Source organism: Phocoena phocoena, chromosome 4 (assembly GCF_963924675.1).
Source record: "Phocoena phocoena chromosome 4, mPhoPho1.1, whole genome shotgun sequence".
In the NCBI taxonomy this organism is placed as follows: Eukaryota; Metazoa; Chordata; class Mammalia; order Artiodactyla; family Phocoenidae; genus Phocoena; species Phocoena phocoena.
Window position 1 is genome coordinate 8169342 of NC_089222.1, and position 17901 is coordinate 8187242.

Below are 17901 nucleotides of genomic sequence, written 5' to 3' on the forward strand. Positions count from 1 at the left end.
TAGTACAAATCAAAGAATGCAAAATGTCTCAATAATTCTTGGATGCTGAGTACCTGTCACAATGACAACACTTTGGATGTACTGAGTAAAATAAAGTGTAATTTTTTTAGAATTATTTTTGCCTATTTTCTTTTTTTCTTTTAATGTAGCTACTAGAAAATTCAAAATCACATACATGGCTCACATTTGCCCATTGCATTATATATCACTGGACAACGTTGCCTTAGACCTGCCAATAATTTTCCTCAGCAGCCATCAAATCCTGAGCTACTTATCTTTGCACCAATTGCCGTATGTTTGCATGATTTTAGGGCTCCCGAAGTACCAAATGAATTATAGCCTGAAGACACATTTCTGGTTCCACTTTCACAAAAGCAGCAGAGGACGACACAACACAATCTAAATCTTTCTGACAATTGAGAATCTGATTTATTCCAGTCAGACTGCAATGCCAAGCACACTATCAATAAGACAGTCTGGCTCCTGGGGAGGAAGGGACCCATGCCAAGTACAAGCGGGAAGGCAAATCAGCCACACACACACACACACACACACACACACACACACACTCCAGAAAGACCCACATTCCAAACCTGCATGAATATTTCTGAAACTCAGTAATAAATTTATTCAAATGTCATGACTTCCCCGACAGAATTTCTTTAGTCCTTGTCCCCCATTAGGCATAAGGTCATAAGAAATCTTTCTGAGGTGTGAGCCACCTAAATCATCTCCCTAATCCACATCGCACCACACCCCTTCTGGTGGTGCACTGTCCCCAGGTGTGTGTAGACATGTCTGCACGTGGAAATGATCAGTAACACTGAGACGTGTTTTCAAACATCTCTTTACTTGCTGTAAACTTTGCCTGAGTTGCACCAGGGGCTGTGTGGTGTCCCCGACCCTGCGCTCAGGTCCAACAAAGCCCGGTAGAGCCTGACTGTGGATACAAGGAAGCGTGTACGCTACACACACACACACACACACACACACACACACACGCAGTGAGAGGATGCTCCTGGGTCACGCTTACCTTGACTTGCTCATTGGAGGTTACAGCGCAGAAAACAATCTCTGTGAATCCTTGGGATGGGAACATTCGGAAACAGATACCACCAATAACACGGCCGTCTTTAATTAAAGCAAGGGTTTTGTGTTTCCTGAAAGAATAAGATTATGTCAAAGTTTTACTTCTCTTGGTTATACAAATATACTGTTTGGGGTGTTCCTCATGAACCAGCCAGAAAAAGCAGGGGGTTGTTTCTTCTTGATTTTTCCACGGAAACCTCCTCCATCTCGCCAGACCATTCTTTACTGTGGACTTTTAGAGCAAGCTTGCCTGCCGGAGATGGCACCAGAGCTTCCATGGGGACAAAGGCCAGCCACCTAAGGAGGCTCTGAGGTTACAAATAAAGAACAGAGCGGGTCTTCCCTGGTGGCGCAGTGGTTGGGAGTCCGCCTGCAGATGCAGGGGACACGGGTTTGTGCCCTGGTCCGGGAAGATCCCACATGCCGTGGAGCGGCTGGGCCCGTGAGCCATGGCCGCTGGGCCTGCGCGTCCAGAGCCTGTGCTCCGCAACGGGAGAGGCCGCGGCAGTGAGAGGCCCGCGTACCGCAAAAAAAAAAAAAGAACAGAGCGTGTGGGGAGGTGCTGACTGGTGCTGCAACAGGGCCACCCCTGATGCCCACGGACCCACAGTGGGAGTCCAGAGGGAGAACACAAAGGCAGGGACAAACATGGTATGTGTTTCTGAAGAGTTTAGTCTCACTCAAAAACAGCACGGAAACAACGTGAAAAGAAAACCAAATCCACAGGTACAATTTGCTAAAACCTGCATTCCAGAATCCTATCAGGCCTTCTGTCTAAAACGTCACTCTGAATAGTCCCATGCATGGATCACAATGCACACAGGCTACCGGGTTCCGTGTGTTAAAATACATTCAAGTAGGGAAGTTTACTTTTTGTTTTTTGCTTTATTATTATTATTTTTTAATGTAATGGATTGTCAAAGTTAATCTGTCTAATACCCCAGTAATCTTCTCAGGGCTTACAGACCCTGGCAACAATGGTACCTAGTTAAGATACCAAAATCAAGAATATTTTGACTGTGAAAAAAGTGGGACGCCTTCTTAGTGTTTATATATTCCTTCATTGCTATAATGAATGACGCACAGGATGGTCACCAGCAACTTAAAATATAAAGCCTCATTAACAAAAAATTGACGAACTGTTGAAAAATTAATCTTAATGCCTTTAGCCATGGCAATTATCGTGATGCCACTCTGTATCCACAGTGTGACGAGAGGCAGCAGGACTCGGTGGGTGACTACAGTTATCTGAGTAGTTCCTCTTTCATTTAAAAGGGAAAAAAGGGGACAGGTGACCCCTGGTGATCCAATGGTTCAGACTCGGTGCTTCCACTGCAAGGGGCACAGGTTCAATCCCTGGTCGGGGAACAAAGATCGCATGTGCCATGTGGCGTGGCCAAAAAATTTTAAAAAAAAGAAAGAAAGAAGAGGGAAAAAAGGGAGAAGAAAGAGCAGAGCACAACTTACGGGTCAAAGACAAGCCGTGTGATGTACTCCTTTGGCATCCGGGGCAGCTGATGGGAAAACACATTCTGCAGCCCCACCAGCCAAATCAGTATCTTCTTGTTGGGCTTCTGGTTCAGGGAATTGCCCACGACGTGAAATTCAATCACGCCCCTGCGCTCCTCCAGCCTTGCCGCTTCGTCTCTGGCTGAGTGTGCTGACAAAAAATTGGTCTGGGACGTAGGAGACAGGAAAACATTACACAGAGAGCTCTTCTCTTAAGACAGGAGGGATAGGACATAGCAATGCCTCTCTTCTGTGTTCTCATAAGACACACATTTGTGGATTTTCAGGGTCCCAACCAACACACACAAGTTATGAAAACAAAATAGGTAGGTAGAACATCTGGAGGGACCAGAGTATTCTACGTGTACACGGAGGTTTGGTGTAGATCAGGAGTCCCCAAACTTTCTGTAAAAGGCCACCAGGGAGCTCATATTTTAGATCTGCAAGTCATAAGGCCTCTGTGGCAACTGGCCAACACTGTTGTAGGGCGAAAGCTGCTGCAGACAACACATAAATGACTGGGTGAAGCAGAATTCCAATAGAACTTTACTTAAGAGGGGGGAAGGCAGACTGGATCTGGCCTGAGGGCTACAGTTTGCCAGTCCCTGGTTTTTAGGAACTCCATCTGGCTGAGCATTATAGCACCCTCGGGATGACAGATCCCAGTACAGGCCCAATAGTGGCAGTCTTATTTATACTGTCAGCACCTCTTCTTGGAAGATGGTTTTCTTTGCACGGGAGTCTCCATTGACCACGCTCAACCACAGCTCACAGCACAACCTTGTGCCAGCACTCAGTGGGGTGCAGGTCAGTGTTCAAACAACAGCTCCCCATGGGAGAAAAGCCCATTGGCGGCATATGCTCATTTCACTGGTCTATGGTATTGCCCAGGTGCCCGGATGCCACTGTCATCTGTTTCAAGCTACCAACGTATTTAACAACCAGCACACAAAATTCCTGAAAATGTTAACAGTTGCCTTGCGCACACCAGTACAAGTCAACTCCAGGACACTACTAAAGCCACCCAACACATCCTGAAATGTGTGACTACATCCACATTTTATAGTTGAAAAAAAACTAAGCTAGACTAATCCATGAAGTTACTAAATCCCCAGAAGACAAGTATACAAAAGGTACTACAGTCATAAGTCCCCAGGTCTAGATATCTAGAAGGAAATGGAAAGAACAATTTTATAAGAAGATCTCTCTCTTAACAACATTCTGGTTCTCTGAATTATCTCACTACCATGAAATAAACCTCTAAGGAAACATGACACATTAAAAATGGATATTTTGATCTAGCAGAGCCATAGTAAAAAAATTTTTAAAGATGTTTTGCAAAATAATCTCCGAGGCATTTCTTCATTTTCTGGAAGCTATCAGAAACGTCTTAAACTGCTTTGCCCCTGGATAGGACACAATGAGACTGACAGCAGTACTTTTACCAGAATTGCTTTACTTGAATCTAATCACGGGTAAACAGACAAATCCAGGTAGAGGGACATTATGCAAAACCAGTGACCAGGACTCTGCAACAACAGTGCTGCCACAAAAGACCAAAAGAGGGCTGGGGAACTGTTCTAGAACTAAAGAGGTGAAGAGGGGAAGTCCCTGGTGGTCTGGTGGTTAAGACTCCATGCTTCCACTGCTGGGGGCACAGGTTCAATCCCTGGTCAGGGAACTAAGATCCCGGAAGCCACACAGCGTGACCAAAAAAAAAAAAAAAAAAAGAGGTGAAGAGATAAGAACTAAATGCAGTGCGTGATCCCTGACTGATCTTCCAACAACAGCAGCAAATGTTATAATGGACAGAATTTGGATATACAGGAAATTTGGATATGGGCTGTATATTAGGCCAACGGTCTAATATAACTTTGTCTAAGCAAACTTTTCTATAAAGGGCCAGGGGACAACTATCTTAGGCTTTGCAGTCAGTCTTCCCCTATCTTAATAATTCAGATCTGCTTTTGTAATGCAAGGCAGACACAGACAATACACTTCAATTAAACTTTATTTACAAAACCAGCAAGTGGGTTGGATTTGGCCCGCAGGCTGTAGACTGCCAACCCATACGTTAGATAATATTGTAACCTAGCTAAATTTGCTGGAGGTGATAACTGCATTGAGGTAATGTGAATGAACAGTCTCAGTCTTAGGAGATACATGCAAATATAGTTAGGGGTGAAGTGTTATGACATCTGTATTGAATTCTGAAATGGTTCCTAATGCTTCACAGGATAGAAAGCACGACAGAGGGAAAGTAAATGAGGCATGTTAACAATTGGTGAATCTAAATAAAGAGTCTCTGGATCTTTATCATGGAGTTTTTTGCAACATTTATGAGGGTTTAAATTTTTCAAGATAAAAAGTTGAAGGAGAAATGCCTTCAACTGCGTAAGATTGTGTTTTCCCGTGATCTGACAGTCATCAAGGGGAATCAGCTCTCCATCAGCTTTTCTTGCCTTTCCGACCCTGACCACCAGGCAAAATGCAAACCAGGGTAGCGTGACATGCTCTCTCTTGGCAATACCATCCCCATTCCCAACAGCTGGAGTGGCCCGGAGAGTAGAAGGGGTCCACCAGCTGGCTACCTAGGTTCACCCTGCTGACCTCTGGCCCAAGCATCGCTGCAGGGTCCGTGATGGTGGACATGACCTCGTGGATTAATTCCAGTGGAATATCGCCCATCACTCGGGGTTTCTTGGCCTCCTCCAAAACATGAGAGTCATTCATTTTCCTCTTTTCTCCTTGAAGATCAAAATAAAAGGGTAAACGATGGGTTATTTTGACCACAAAGCACATGCCAACCAATCCAACTAATTTTCTAATAACACTGACAGGTGTGGACGTCAACCCTCCATGTACCAGGGGAGGGGCACAGTGGAAGGCAGGAGAGAGAAGGGAGGAGGTCTCACAGTAACTGCCAACCGTAGATCTATTCTAAATAGTTTCTATTTTCCATGATAATTTTTAACTTGATATATGAGTTATTAAAGCATGTGTCTCTTCATTTGCATATTAAGGGGTGAGTCTAGTTATCACTTTGTGGTCAGAGAACATGGTCCATATGATACCAAAGGTCAAAATTTTTCGAAACTTGCTTTATGGACTAAGACTTGACCAATTATTTGTAGATTAAGTGTCTTCTTGGAAAGAATGTGCATTTTTCCGATTTTGAGTGCTCTCTACACATATGTTAGATTAATCTTGTTGATCGTGTTTGCAGGGCTTCTGTCCTTACTGACAGTTTTGTCTGCTTGATCTATGAATGAATCAGAGATGTTTCTTCCAGACTTCAACTGTTGGTTGGTTTGAAGTGATTATTTCTCTTTGCAGTTCCGTTAATTCTCCCTCTTCATATATGTTTGCATGTATGTATGTATAGATATACGTGGTCATATGCATGTCATGTATATATGTCTATATATTTGAAATATACTCATGAACTGGTTTTTTTTGTTGTTGTTGTTGTTGTTTTATTTTTGCGGTACACGGGCCTCTCACTGCTGTGGCCTCTCCCGTTGCGGAGCACAGGCTCCGGACACGCAGGCTCAGCGGCCATGGCTCACGGGCCCAGCCGCTCCGTGGCATGTGGGATCTTCCCGGACCGGGGCACAAACCCGTGTCCCCTGCATCGGCAGGCGGACTCTCAACCACCAGGGAAGCCCATGAACTGTTTTATTTTCCTGGTGAATTTAATTTTTTCATCACAAAATGACCCTCACTATCTCTCACAATGCTTTTTTGCCTTAAAATGATGCCTCACAAAGTGAGTAGGGCCACTGGCCTTTGAAGTAGGTATACTCTCAACATGTTACATGCTGGGAAAGGCCAGGCGAAGGCAAGGAGAACTCTCTCCCACCTTCCTCCTTAGATTACATGGTGGCTTTCTGTCCCTTCTGTTATCATGTTTGGTTTTTCTTTCTTTCTTTTTTTTCCTTCTGTCATAATGCATTTATTTTTACAATTAAATTTTTTTAACTTTTAGATGTTCAAATCTAATTTATTCCTCAGGTGAGAATCCCACTAAGCACGTTCCATATAGCATTCCCGTCAACTTTAGCTAAAAAGGAGCACAGCAATGTCAAGTATCTCGTCTATACAAGATGCTTCTCCACATATTATATGTTACTTACTAAACAGTTCTGGTTGAGTTCCTGTTTTCATAACTTTTTACTTGTTGTGATTGGAGGTGAGTGAGAATATTTTCAGTCATTTGACCAAGAAGCCTTCAAATTCCAAGATTCCCCAAGATTAACATTGTGAACTATTTATTTTGGAGCTGAGGCTTATACCCAATATGCCCCAAACTTGATAGATTGCTAATAGTGATGTGATAAGAAAGCATCTTAGGCTGCATCCAAGTTCACTGGCAAAGAGTTTCCAGATTAATTAGTGATGTCTCCCTTGGACGTGGGAGAGACAATGGTGGCACCAATGCTAAATGCTTAGTACTTCACTCAAAATCCTCTTCTCTCCCCCTTTTATGTCATTTCTTTAACGTCAAACTTTGGTCATGCCCAAGATTTGTCTGAGGTCAAGCCTGTGGACAGAAATGCAACCTTCAAAACATCCTGTAACTGTGAAATGCCTTTAGGATTAAGAGATGTTTTTGCCCACATGGCAGATTACATTCAAGGCCAAATTCTTTCCCCTCCTGTATCCATGCTCTGCCATGTGATTTTGCAGTTCTTCCTATAAAAGGAGTAGGGTACATTTCCCCACCCCTTTACTCTTGAGTTTGACCATATGATTAGCTTTAGATGACAAAATGAGGCAGGTGTGATGGGGTACCAGTTCCAAGCTTAGGCTTCTAGAAAGTGTATTTCTTCTTGCTTTCTGCTGCTTCTGCCACCATAATAGGAACATATTCTGCCCCAAGGGAAGGTGAAGAAACCCAATGGTCCTAGAAGGAGGATGAGAAATATGCAAGCCCAGCCTGAAGGAGACTAGCCGAGATTAGCCACCTCCCAGGCAACACACAGGATGAGTGAGCTATGATAATAAAAGATTGCAGTTTAAAGACTCTGAATTTTGAGTGGGTTTGTTACACAGCAATAACTAACCAATACAGCTCAAAGTGAGTTCCAACCATTGAGATCCTGGACATGTACAATCTGTTCGAAGTCTACTTTTGGCACTCGTCAGATAATAAAGCTTCTAGGGCAAATCGCAGTCCTCTATGATGCCCTCAAAGAGCTTACCTGGGTTTGCCTCAAGCCCCGAAGCACCTTTACAGGAAGGACTGTTGCTCCCTCCATTCTGTTGCTCAAGGGAAGCTGAGTTTGAATTGAAGGTAACTGTCCCGGCCACAGGAGGTGGATTGATAACTGCCCCCAGGAAAAGGAAAAGAAGGTATTAAATGACTTCTTTCTTAGGCAACAAGGAACCAAGTGCACATGACACCATCCCATTCCTGCCCATCACCCCAAAGAAGTCATCTTTAAAATAAAAACTATGGGGTCGATGTGAGCATGGTAAGAAAGACAGGGTTGGATTATAACCCATCGGATAGAATAAAGATATCCGAGTCCAAATTGATAAAATCATAAATAAATAAGTGGGGAGAAGGTGAAACTCTTCGTACAGGAGAATGCCAACAAATAAGGGAATGATGGAAGTTGGCAGGGGCTGGGGGAAGCAGCCAGTATATAATAATTGATTCAGGGAAGAATCATCTGTACAGTCTAAATCCTGTGAATATAATTTTTTTAATATTTATTTTTATTTATTTTTGGCTGCGCTGGGTCTTCGTTGCTGCGCTCGGGCTTTCTCTAGTTGTGGCAAGTGGGGGCTACTCTTCGTTGCAGTGCATGGGCTTCTCATTGCGGTGGCTTCTCTTGTTGTGCAGCATGGGCTCTAGGTGCGCGGGCTTCAGTAGTTGTGGCACGTGGGCTCAGTAGTTGTGGCTCGCGGGCTCCAGAGCACAGGCTCAGTAGTTGTGGTGCACGGGCTTAGTTGCTCCACGGCATGTGGGATCTTCCCCGACCAGGGCTCAAACCCGCGTTCCCCGCATTGGCAGGGGATTCTTAACCACTGCACCACCAGGGAAGTCCCAATGACTATAATTTTGATAAAGACAGGATAGTCTCAAAGTATCTCACCACAAAAGTACTTCTGTTCTTTTTATTACAAAAGGAGAAATGGTAACACTACAGTGGAGAAACCTCATAAAGCCCACCCTAAGCCAGTGATCAAACTGCACACCAGCAATAATGGGAGAGGTCAACGTTACGTGCCTCGCGATGTGACACAAAAATTGCCATAAACCACATCACTGAGATGAGGGGCAAAATGGAAAATAGCACATAGATTAGATAATAATATTGCATCAAGGTTAAAATCCCTTACTTTGATAACTATACTGCGGTTAAATAAGAAAACGTCCTTGCTCTTAAGAGATAGATACCCACTGAAGTCAGTAAAGGGGCATGACGTTTGTAACTTTCAAATAGTTTAGAAGACACAAAACATACATATATGCACACATATTTATGGGGCGAGGCAGAGACAGAGAAACAGGAGAAATGATAAAGCAAGTATGGCAAATGTTAACAATTAAACAAAGAACATACAGCACACAGGACTGCTTTGTCCTAGTTTCGTAACTTTTCTGTAAGTTCGAGAGTATTTCCAAACAAAACCTTTTTGTTTTGCCTTTTTTCAAAAAAGCCATCATAGGAAGTACGACGTTGTCTGCTAGTGTGATTGCTGATCCGTAGCTGATGAGACGAGACTGATGAGGGACACGGACATTCTCAGTGCAGACAGATGCCCAGAGAGCACATCCATCTTGGTGTCAAGGCAGCCACAGTGTGGTTTACGGGGGACTTTCCCCGTAGCCAAGAGTGATGGAGTAAGTAAACCGAGCCACGGAGAGACAATGGACCCATAGCAATCCTAACTGAACAGCAATTGGTATGTAAAGAATCAGAATATACTGATTTACAATGTTGTGTTAGTTTCAGGTGTACAGCAAAGTGAATCAGTTATACATCTACATATCCCCACTCTTTTTTAGATCCTTTTCCCATATAGGTCATTACGATAAACATTTTTTTAAAATAAAACATAGGTGAGGAAACCACCACCCCTAGAAGAAAAGGAAAAAAACGGGGGATCAGAATATACTAAAGCACCAGGCTGTATGGCTCTCCTCCCAGCAAACAAGCCTTCTGAATTTCTAAGTACACTGGAGCGATTCTACACAAAGGGGAAGCTCTGGTGATTCAGAAGACATCTGAGTACCTTGCAAAAGTTCAGAGCCATCATTATGAATGTCATTTATCACAGTTGCATAGATGTGCAGACATGCCAATTAAGTAGGTGATTACACTTTTCTTTTGCCCCAGAGAACACACTGCAATTACAGCAGAACAGGAGAAGACAGCCTGCTTCCGACGGCAGCAGGTAATACTGACAATCCAGCTGAACTGGGTGACAACCTGAGACACAGAGATGAATCTGAAATTCCCAGAGGGTCAGAGACGTCCCGCCTTCTCCATCTTGTGTGATGACAGACAACACAATGGAAGTGGGACAGACTGGGAGGCATCTTGAGCAGGTGAGGGTCAAGGGAAGTCTTCACCAAGAGAGGAATCCTCTCCAGAAGTCCCTCCAGAAAAGAACTAAGATGACCCTGACAAATAGCTCTGGTGTCCCCGGCCCACGTTCTTCACTCGTCCCTTCCACATGCGCTCGCCTGCACATTTGCAAAGCACACTGGGGCCGTGCAGAGCAGCGGTTAGAGCTCTGGCTCTTAACACAGGGCAAGGGACAGGAATTAGACCCAGTGTGAAGCCCAGTCCCATCACTCACGAGCTCTGCTTTTGGGCAACTGGTTGCTCCTCTCTGAGCTCTCATTTCTCATCCACAGAAAGGGGATAATCACACCAACTTCTCATGGTTTGTGCTAAGGCTCAAAGACAGGAAGCAAACCTCAGGGCAAGCACTTACTGGAAGTATCAGCTATTCTCATGGCAAAACTGGGTCTCTGACCATGCAGCAGTCACACTCATAGGAGACAGAGACGTACAGAGAAAAGGGGGCGAGGGGAGCATGAGGTGAGTGCTGTGTGACTCAGACTGCTGCACATCAGGTCACCTGAGGAGTTTTTAAAGTCTCGAGGTCCAGGCCACGTCCTTGGCCACGTCCAGGCCGTGCCCTTGGCCAGTTGCATCACACCCTCTTGGGACGGGCCTCAGAGATCAGTAGTATTTTTTTTTTTTTTTTACTTAAAATAAATCATTTTGTTTTATTTATAGCTATTCTCAGTATCTAAACCAGTGCCATAAATATTGTAGAAAATCAGGAGATAATTGTGGGAAAGAAGGAAATTATTTTCAAACATACAGAAGCATCTACTGGCAAAAACTGATAGAAGCAATTCTTAACTATTTATTGAAACAAGAATCTCTATATGGCATATTTTACTGAGTCACTAAGAGTCAGGCTATAAATTTAGGTGGTTTCTAAACTTTTTGTTTTATTCTTCTGAATTTTTAATATATTTTCTTCCCTTCCTTGACAGCATCCCAAATTAATAAAGTTCTATAATTAATCATACCATAAATAAATAACACTATTCGAAACCAGTAGTATTTTACATCACATGGGTGATGCCACAGTGCAGCCAAGTTAAACAACCGGCGATAGGACATTATCAAGCTTCCACGAACATTCGGAAGAAAGGAGATCCAGCCCTTACTAGAAGGCATGGGGAGAATTAGGAAAGAGTTTGTGGGAGAGATGCCATTTGAAAGTTAGGTAAGATAAAGATAGAGACGAAGTGAACAACATGGGGACAGAGAGAGAAAAACAGAACACATGCCCAGGTGCTACACAGAGCATGTCCAGGAAATGCTGACGCTCAGGTCTGGAGTTCTGTCCATGCACAGAAAAGCCCCAGAGCGCTACAGGTTTTGAACCAGAGAAACATGAAATTATATTCTATGACCTAAGGTGAAAAAACAGCACAAAAGATGTTTCTGGTAACAAGAAGCCAAGCAAAGATGGTTTGATCCAAACCAAAATACCTCATTCCCTTAGTACTCTGCTTGGAAGGATTTAATTATATGCATCCAAACTTGGGGTCTAGATGAAAAAAAAATGTTTTAATCACCTTCTCAAATGCAGTATGCTGAGTGAAAGAAGCCAGTCAGAACGCTAGGATTCCACTCATACGGCATTCTAGAAAAGGCAAAACTACAGGGACAAAAAACGAATCAGTGGTTGCCGAAGCTGGGGGTTAGAGCACCGAATGGACTACAGAAGGGGTACAAGGGAATTTTCTGGGGTGATGCAGTTGTCCTATATATTTTTTTTTCTATATTCTGATGGTAGTGGTAGTTACACAACTAACTATGTGTGTTTGCCAACATTCACAGAACCACATACTAAAAAGGTTGCCTTTCACTGTATGTATTCAATTTTTAAAATTGGGGGGTGGGGGAATGGCGAGAATAAAATTACCCTTTGCTGGAGGCAATACTTAAGAGCCCCCGTATGACACATTGAACTAGATCTACTAAAAACTCGACATCAAAATTCTGCATTCTATCTTTCCCCAAGGCCACATACAAATTACTGCTTTGGCATCTCTTGCCAAACTTCTCCAAATTTTCCGAGCATCCAAGGCAGGAATTCAGACCCTCTTTCTAGGGTCAGTGTGACTCCAGAAGTTACACATCTTCCTTCCTCACAAAATGCTCGCTGAGGCCACTGGCTGACCCGAGGCAATGCCAGCTGACGCCCTGACCCGACTTCACGTCCTGAGACTCACCATCCTACCATTATCCATGAGAGCAACTTGATGCCCAAACCAGACCCCACAGATTCAGAAACCAGACGGAGACATGATTCCTGGGCATATGTGGCCATTGACCGAGACTGTAAGTGTCTTCAAAAAGATCCAGCATTGACTGCAGACCTGAGCCGCCTGGGTTTAAACCTCCCGTACAGCTGTGGGGCGCAGGCTGAGCAAACTCCCATAGCAGGCACAGCAGCTGTTGTTATTTTAACTGTTTGGTTTGCACCTGCTCTCCTCACCAACAGAGATGTAGACGCAAGATTTGCCAGAGCTTTTACTTTTTTTTTGCTGGTGCTAGTCTTCAATTCTTGATGAAAAACACAAATAAATGCAGAGTGAACTGTAACGAACACTTCCTGGCTGTTTTTTGATTTATGCAAAAAAAAATATTTTTTTTACCTGTTTGGATTCCTAGCTGGCTGGTTCTGGAAGAAGCTGAGAGAAAATCCTGATCCCAGATGGGAGAGTTTTGACTATAAACTTCTTCTTCTAACATGGACAGAAACCTAGGCACAAGAGTAAAGGCAAGCATGAGGTCAAAACTAATGCATTACTAGAGGGACAAAAGCCCTGACCACCCACGGCAATCACATGAACACCAGCATCCCATCTTCAATTTAGAAATATGCTAGTCAAGGGGCTTCCCTGGTGGTGCAGTGGTTGAGAGTCCGCCTGCCAATGCAGGGGACATGGGTTCGTGCCCCGGTCCGGGAGGATCCCACATGCCGCGGAGCAGCTGGGCCCGTGAGCCATGGCCACTGAGCCTGCGTGTCCAGAGCCTGTGCTCCGCAACAGGAGAGGCCACAACAGTGAAAGGCCTGTGTACCGCAAAAAAAAAAAAAAAAAAAAAAGAAATATGCTAGTCAATTATGACTCAAGTGATGATTTAGTTGGGCAGCCCTGGTATATTCTAATAACAGAATGCATTTCTACAGATGTATTCTCTTTGGGCTCTGCATAAATAGATACGAGCTAGACTACACAGAGCATTACATCAGTGGAAATGGATTCCACGCAGCCACCCTCAGGGAATCTCAGAACCAGATTCCAGCCCTCCACAGAGCGGTCACTGTCACTGTCATTTCCATCACAAAAGCCGCTATAGTATTTACGGAATCCTTGCCATGTGCCTGCACTGTCCTAAGAACTTTTTTTTTTTTTAATTAATCTTTATCGGAGTATAGTTGCTTTACAATGTTATGTTAGTTTCTACTGTACAGCAAAATGAATCAGCTATACATATACATATATCCCCTCTTTTTTGGATTTCCTTCCCATTTAGGTCACCACAGTGCATTAAATAGAGTTCCCTGTGCTACACAGTATGTTCTCATTAGTTACCTATTTTATACATAATATCAATAGTGTATATGTGTCAATCCCAATCTCCCAATTCCTCCCACCAGCCCCCCTTTTCCCCCTTGGTATCCATACATTTGTTCTCTACTTCTGTGTCTCTATTTCTGCTTTGCAAATAAGATCATCTATACCATTTTTCTAGATTCCACATATATGCGTTAATACACAGTATTTTGTTTTTCTCTTTCTGACTTACTTCACTCAGTATGACACTCTGTAGGTCCATCCATGACTCTACAAATGACCCAATTTCGTTCCTTTTTATGGCTGAGTAATATTCCATTGGATATATGTACCACATCTCCTTTATCCATTCCTCTGTTGATGGACATTTAGGTTGCTTCCATGTCCTGGCTATTGTAAACAGTACTGCTATGAACATTGGGGTGCATGTGTCTTTTTGAATTATGGTTTTCTCTGGGTAAGAACTTCTTATTGAATCTTCACATCAACCCAACGAGTTACGTATTTTATTTTTATTTATCACACACATACATAGCTCTTACTATAGGATAGACACTGCTCTAAGTAGTTGGTGTATATTAACTCATTTGATCTTCCTAACAACCCTATGAGATAGGATCCATTATTGTACCCACTTTACAGATGGAAAAACTTAGGGCACAGAGAGGCTCAATAACTGGTACAAAGTCCCACAACCAGTAAATTGCAGGGCCAAGATCAGAACGTGTGATTAATTACTACGTTATATTTCCTGTCGTGTTATAAACAAACAGATCTCAAGTTTTGGGGGCCCACAGAAATCAACCGAATACCTTGGTAAGAGTATAGATACCCAAACCCCACCGAAGCTTACTGAATCGGAGTCTGGGAGAATGGTCTGGGCAACTGATTTTTGATAAGTACCTTGGACAGTTCTTATGTGCCCCAAAATAGAAGAACTATGATGAAAATACCAACACAAATCTATACTTCTAGTACTGGAATGTCTTCCTGAAAGCCTCTTTTGAAGGCACATTAATTCTCATGGAGGGGTACAGAATAATGACTAAGAGCTTGGGTTCTAAAATCCAATTACCAAGCTCACCACTTATTATTTGTGTGACCTTGGAACAAGTTCTTAACTTTCCTCTTCCTTGGTTCCACTTTTATAAAATGGAAATATCAACAGTAACTCCTGCAGAAGATGGTAGTGAGGAGCACACTTAATGTCATGCTTCAAATGGTGATGGCCCCTTAGGAAGTGCTCATTCATTCACTCAACAAACACTGAATGCCCACCACATGCCAGGTGCTGGAGGGTAGAGGGAACACAACCTCGTCTTGCCCTCAAGAAGTTTACACTGCAATGATGTAATAAAGGTTAGCTAGTATATATGTCTACTATCCTGTCTCTGAAATTTTGAAATCCAAAAGCCCTTAAAAAAAGTATTTTCCCTAATCCATTTGGCAACAAGACATACGTAAGACTACTTACAGTCTTTATAAATGGATTTGCTTTGGGGGACCTGCCCCCACCCCTAAAGCTATGATAATGTATAGCCCATGTGTTATGTTACCTTTATAAAGGTGTCAAGTTACGTTAAAACTTGAACTGAGAAACAGACCAAGTATGGACAACTGATCAAGGACCTACATTAACATCATCATCAACATCATCACAATTACTGAAAGTGCCACTAGTCTTCCCATTAATCAAATCCGGCAAGACTTTAGAAGGTCTCGGGGTGGGAGAGGTTGTGTTTTTGGAAGTGAAGACAGGTGGGGAAAGGTCCTGAGGGTCTTCTGACTTGCTGTTCATACTCAGAAGATTTAAGAATAAGGTACCATTTGCGTGAACATCTACCTGCACTCAGTTGTGTAATTCATGGTTTACAGAAACGACATGAGTCGCCTTTTGCCAAGCAAGCCACCATTAACTTATGCTTTAAAACACTTTAGTATGTTTCTTATCTAACACAGAAAGACTGACAGCAACAGGAGGTAAAATCCTTACTAAGGTCACATTCTGACCTTGCTGACAAGACGGAAGGTTCTCGATGCATTTCCCCCTTTTGCTAAGCAGATTCTGCCTTCACCTCACACAGCCCTCAAGATTTCCCCAACTGCCCTTTATCACAGAAGTAAATTTCCTTTCCTTTTCCAGGCTCCTTCTTTATCAGTAATTATATAATGGGAACACTTCACAAAGCCCTAAAGAGACTCACCAAAGAAGAATGCCATTAATAATTTAGGAAAATAATCATGTGTGTGTTATATTATATATATATACACATACATATATTTAGTTATTTCAATAAAATAAAGAACAGGCTCATCTAATGCTATGAGAAAACTCTTGTTTTATATACAGAGGATACAAAATTATATGTAGAATAAAAGAACGCAGTACACGGAGAAGAAACGGAAATATCTAAAAGCACAAAAAGTATATCACAGTGGTAGGGTTATAGTGGTCTTTTGCTTCTTTGTTCCCTGTGCATCAAATTTTCATCAACATGTCCATTTATCACTTTTAGAATGAAATGCAGATACTGAAGTTTTTAAAAACCACCATGTAAATAGGTGGATGGGGGTGGCGTCGGGGAAAGGCACACGTTAAAGCCAAGCAGAAGAAGCGGCAACATATGAAGGGCAGGAAGATAAAGATGTAAGCTCTGAAGATGCATCTGAGAAGCACGGCGACCTCACCAGGTGTGAGAAGCAGTCTGCAGCCCTCCCCTTGAGCTGGTGCCCAAGATGCAAATGGCACCTCCGGCTTCGGTATGAGATTCTGCCGCCAAACCTGCAGGTACAAATCCCTAACAGCCTCAAATGTTGTCAGATTCAATGAAAAGGGATTTAAAAGGAGAAGTGGGTGGTGCTTTTACCCTACCATTAGGAACAGAGGTAAAAAGAAAGCAACACTGATTTCTCAGCGGAACAGCATAAGCATGGCAGAACTATGGGCTGAACGAACATAACACTATAATTAGCAAGTACCTGCAAGAAGCAAACTGAGTTTGCTATGGGGGAGAAAAAATTGCTACTATGCAAGGTAATTAAAATTTCTCTTTAAGCACCGCAAAAGGTGTGAGGGGGGAGGGGAGAGGGGTCCTCTTTGTCCCTTGGCTTAGAGACGGAACGACTACTATAATCTGAACGCATGAAATGCTACTTATGTGGCAAATGTAATAGAGAAATAAGAAAACTGCTTTAATCTCTATGGAAAGAAGCTTAGAACAGTTAAAAGGCAGCCACTGAAATACATGAGCTTGCCCAGAGTTCATTACCCATTGAGGGGCAACATTCAAACTGCAGTTTAAGTGCTTCTGAACCTTCCTCCCTGGAGGATACCAAAGGGTCCATGTCCTGCCTCAGTCTCGTGTGCTGGTTGCCTTCAGGAAATACTGAAAATCAGGTGGCTAGGACTTATGTTCAAATATTGGACGTTCAGCTAAAGCTCATTAGAATTATCCTCTACCTAATGTTTGAGATTCGTGTTAAACTGCAAAAAAAAAAAAAAAAAAAAATTGTTCAGTCCATTTTCATCAGAAAACCATTTTTGCTGTTGTTTGTTTTGGGCCTCACTTTTTTTTTTTTTTTTTTTTTGCCGTACACGGGCCTCTCACTGTTGTGTCCTCTCCCATTGCGGAGCACAGGCTCCGGACGCACAGGCTCAGCGGCCATGGCTCACGGGCCCCGCCGCTCCGTGGCATGTGGGACTTCCCGGACCAGGGCACGAACCCGTGGTCCCTGCATCAGCAGGCGGACTCTCAACCACTGCGCCACCAGGGAAGCCCTGGGCCTCACTTATTTTTAAAAATTAAAACTATCATCTTTCCTGAGATACAAACTGGGTAAACCAGAAATAGTAATAATAATAAAAATCCAGTTTCTCAGATAAAACAGGATTTCATCAATCTTTGCTCAAAGACTATAATGGCTCCTCTCTGAAACTCTGCTATCTCGCAGTTCTCCATGGCAGAACTCTATCAGACCTAGAATGCCTTTTCAAATGGTACCTTCCACCCCTGCAGACCGGTGCTTCCAGGCAGAATGAACTGCCTCCTTCCTGTCTTGCTGTCACTGCTCCATGGCAAGCCATCACCTGCACCCCCAGCCTCTCACCAGCACCCAGCCTCTTAGCTTAAATGTTGGGTTCTTCGCACTGAAAATTCATTTCCAAGGCCATT

At 43.2% G+C, this 17901-nt stretch overlaps 1 protein-coding gene across 1 annotated transcript in view; it reads right to left on the reverse strand.

Annotated features, from left to right (window-relative positions):
• KAT2B (lysine acetyltransferase 2B) overlaps nucleotides 1–17901 on the reverse strand; it is a 100277-nt gene that overhangs the window by 18849 nt on the left and 63527 nt on the right. Inside the window, exons 7-11 of the mRNA XM_065876725.1 lie at nucleotides 12806–12912; nucleotides 7803–7928; nucleotides 5209–5345; nucleotides 2557–2765; nucleotides 1034–1160 (exon numbers count right to left, since the gene is read on the reverse strand). Coding sequence (XP_065732797.1) covers nucleotides 1034–1160; nucleotides 2557–2765; nucleotides 5209–5345; nucleotides 7803–7928; nucleotides 12806–12912 — 706 coding nt within the window. The remainder of the gene's footprint in view (nucleotides 1–1033; nucleotides 1161–2556; nucleotides 2766–5208; nucleotides 5346–7802; nucleotides 7929–12805; nucleotides 12913–17901) is intronic.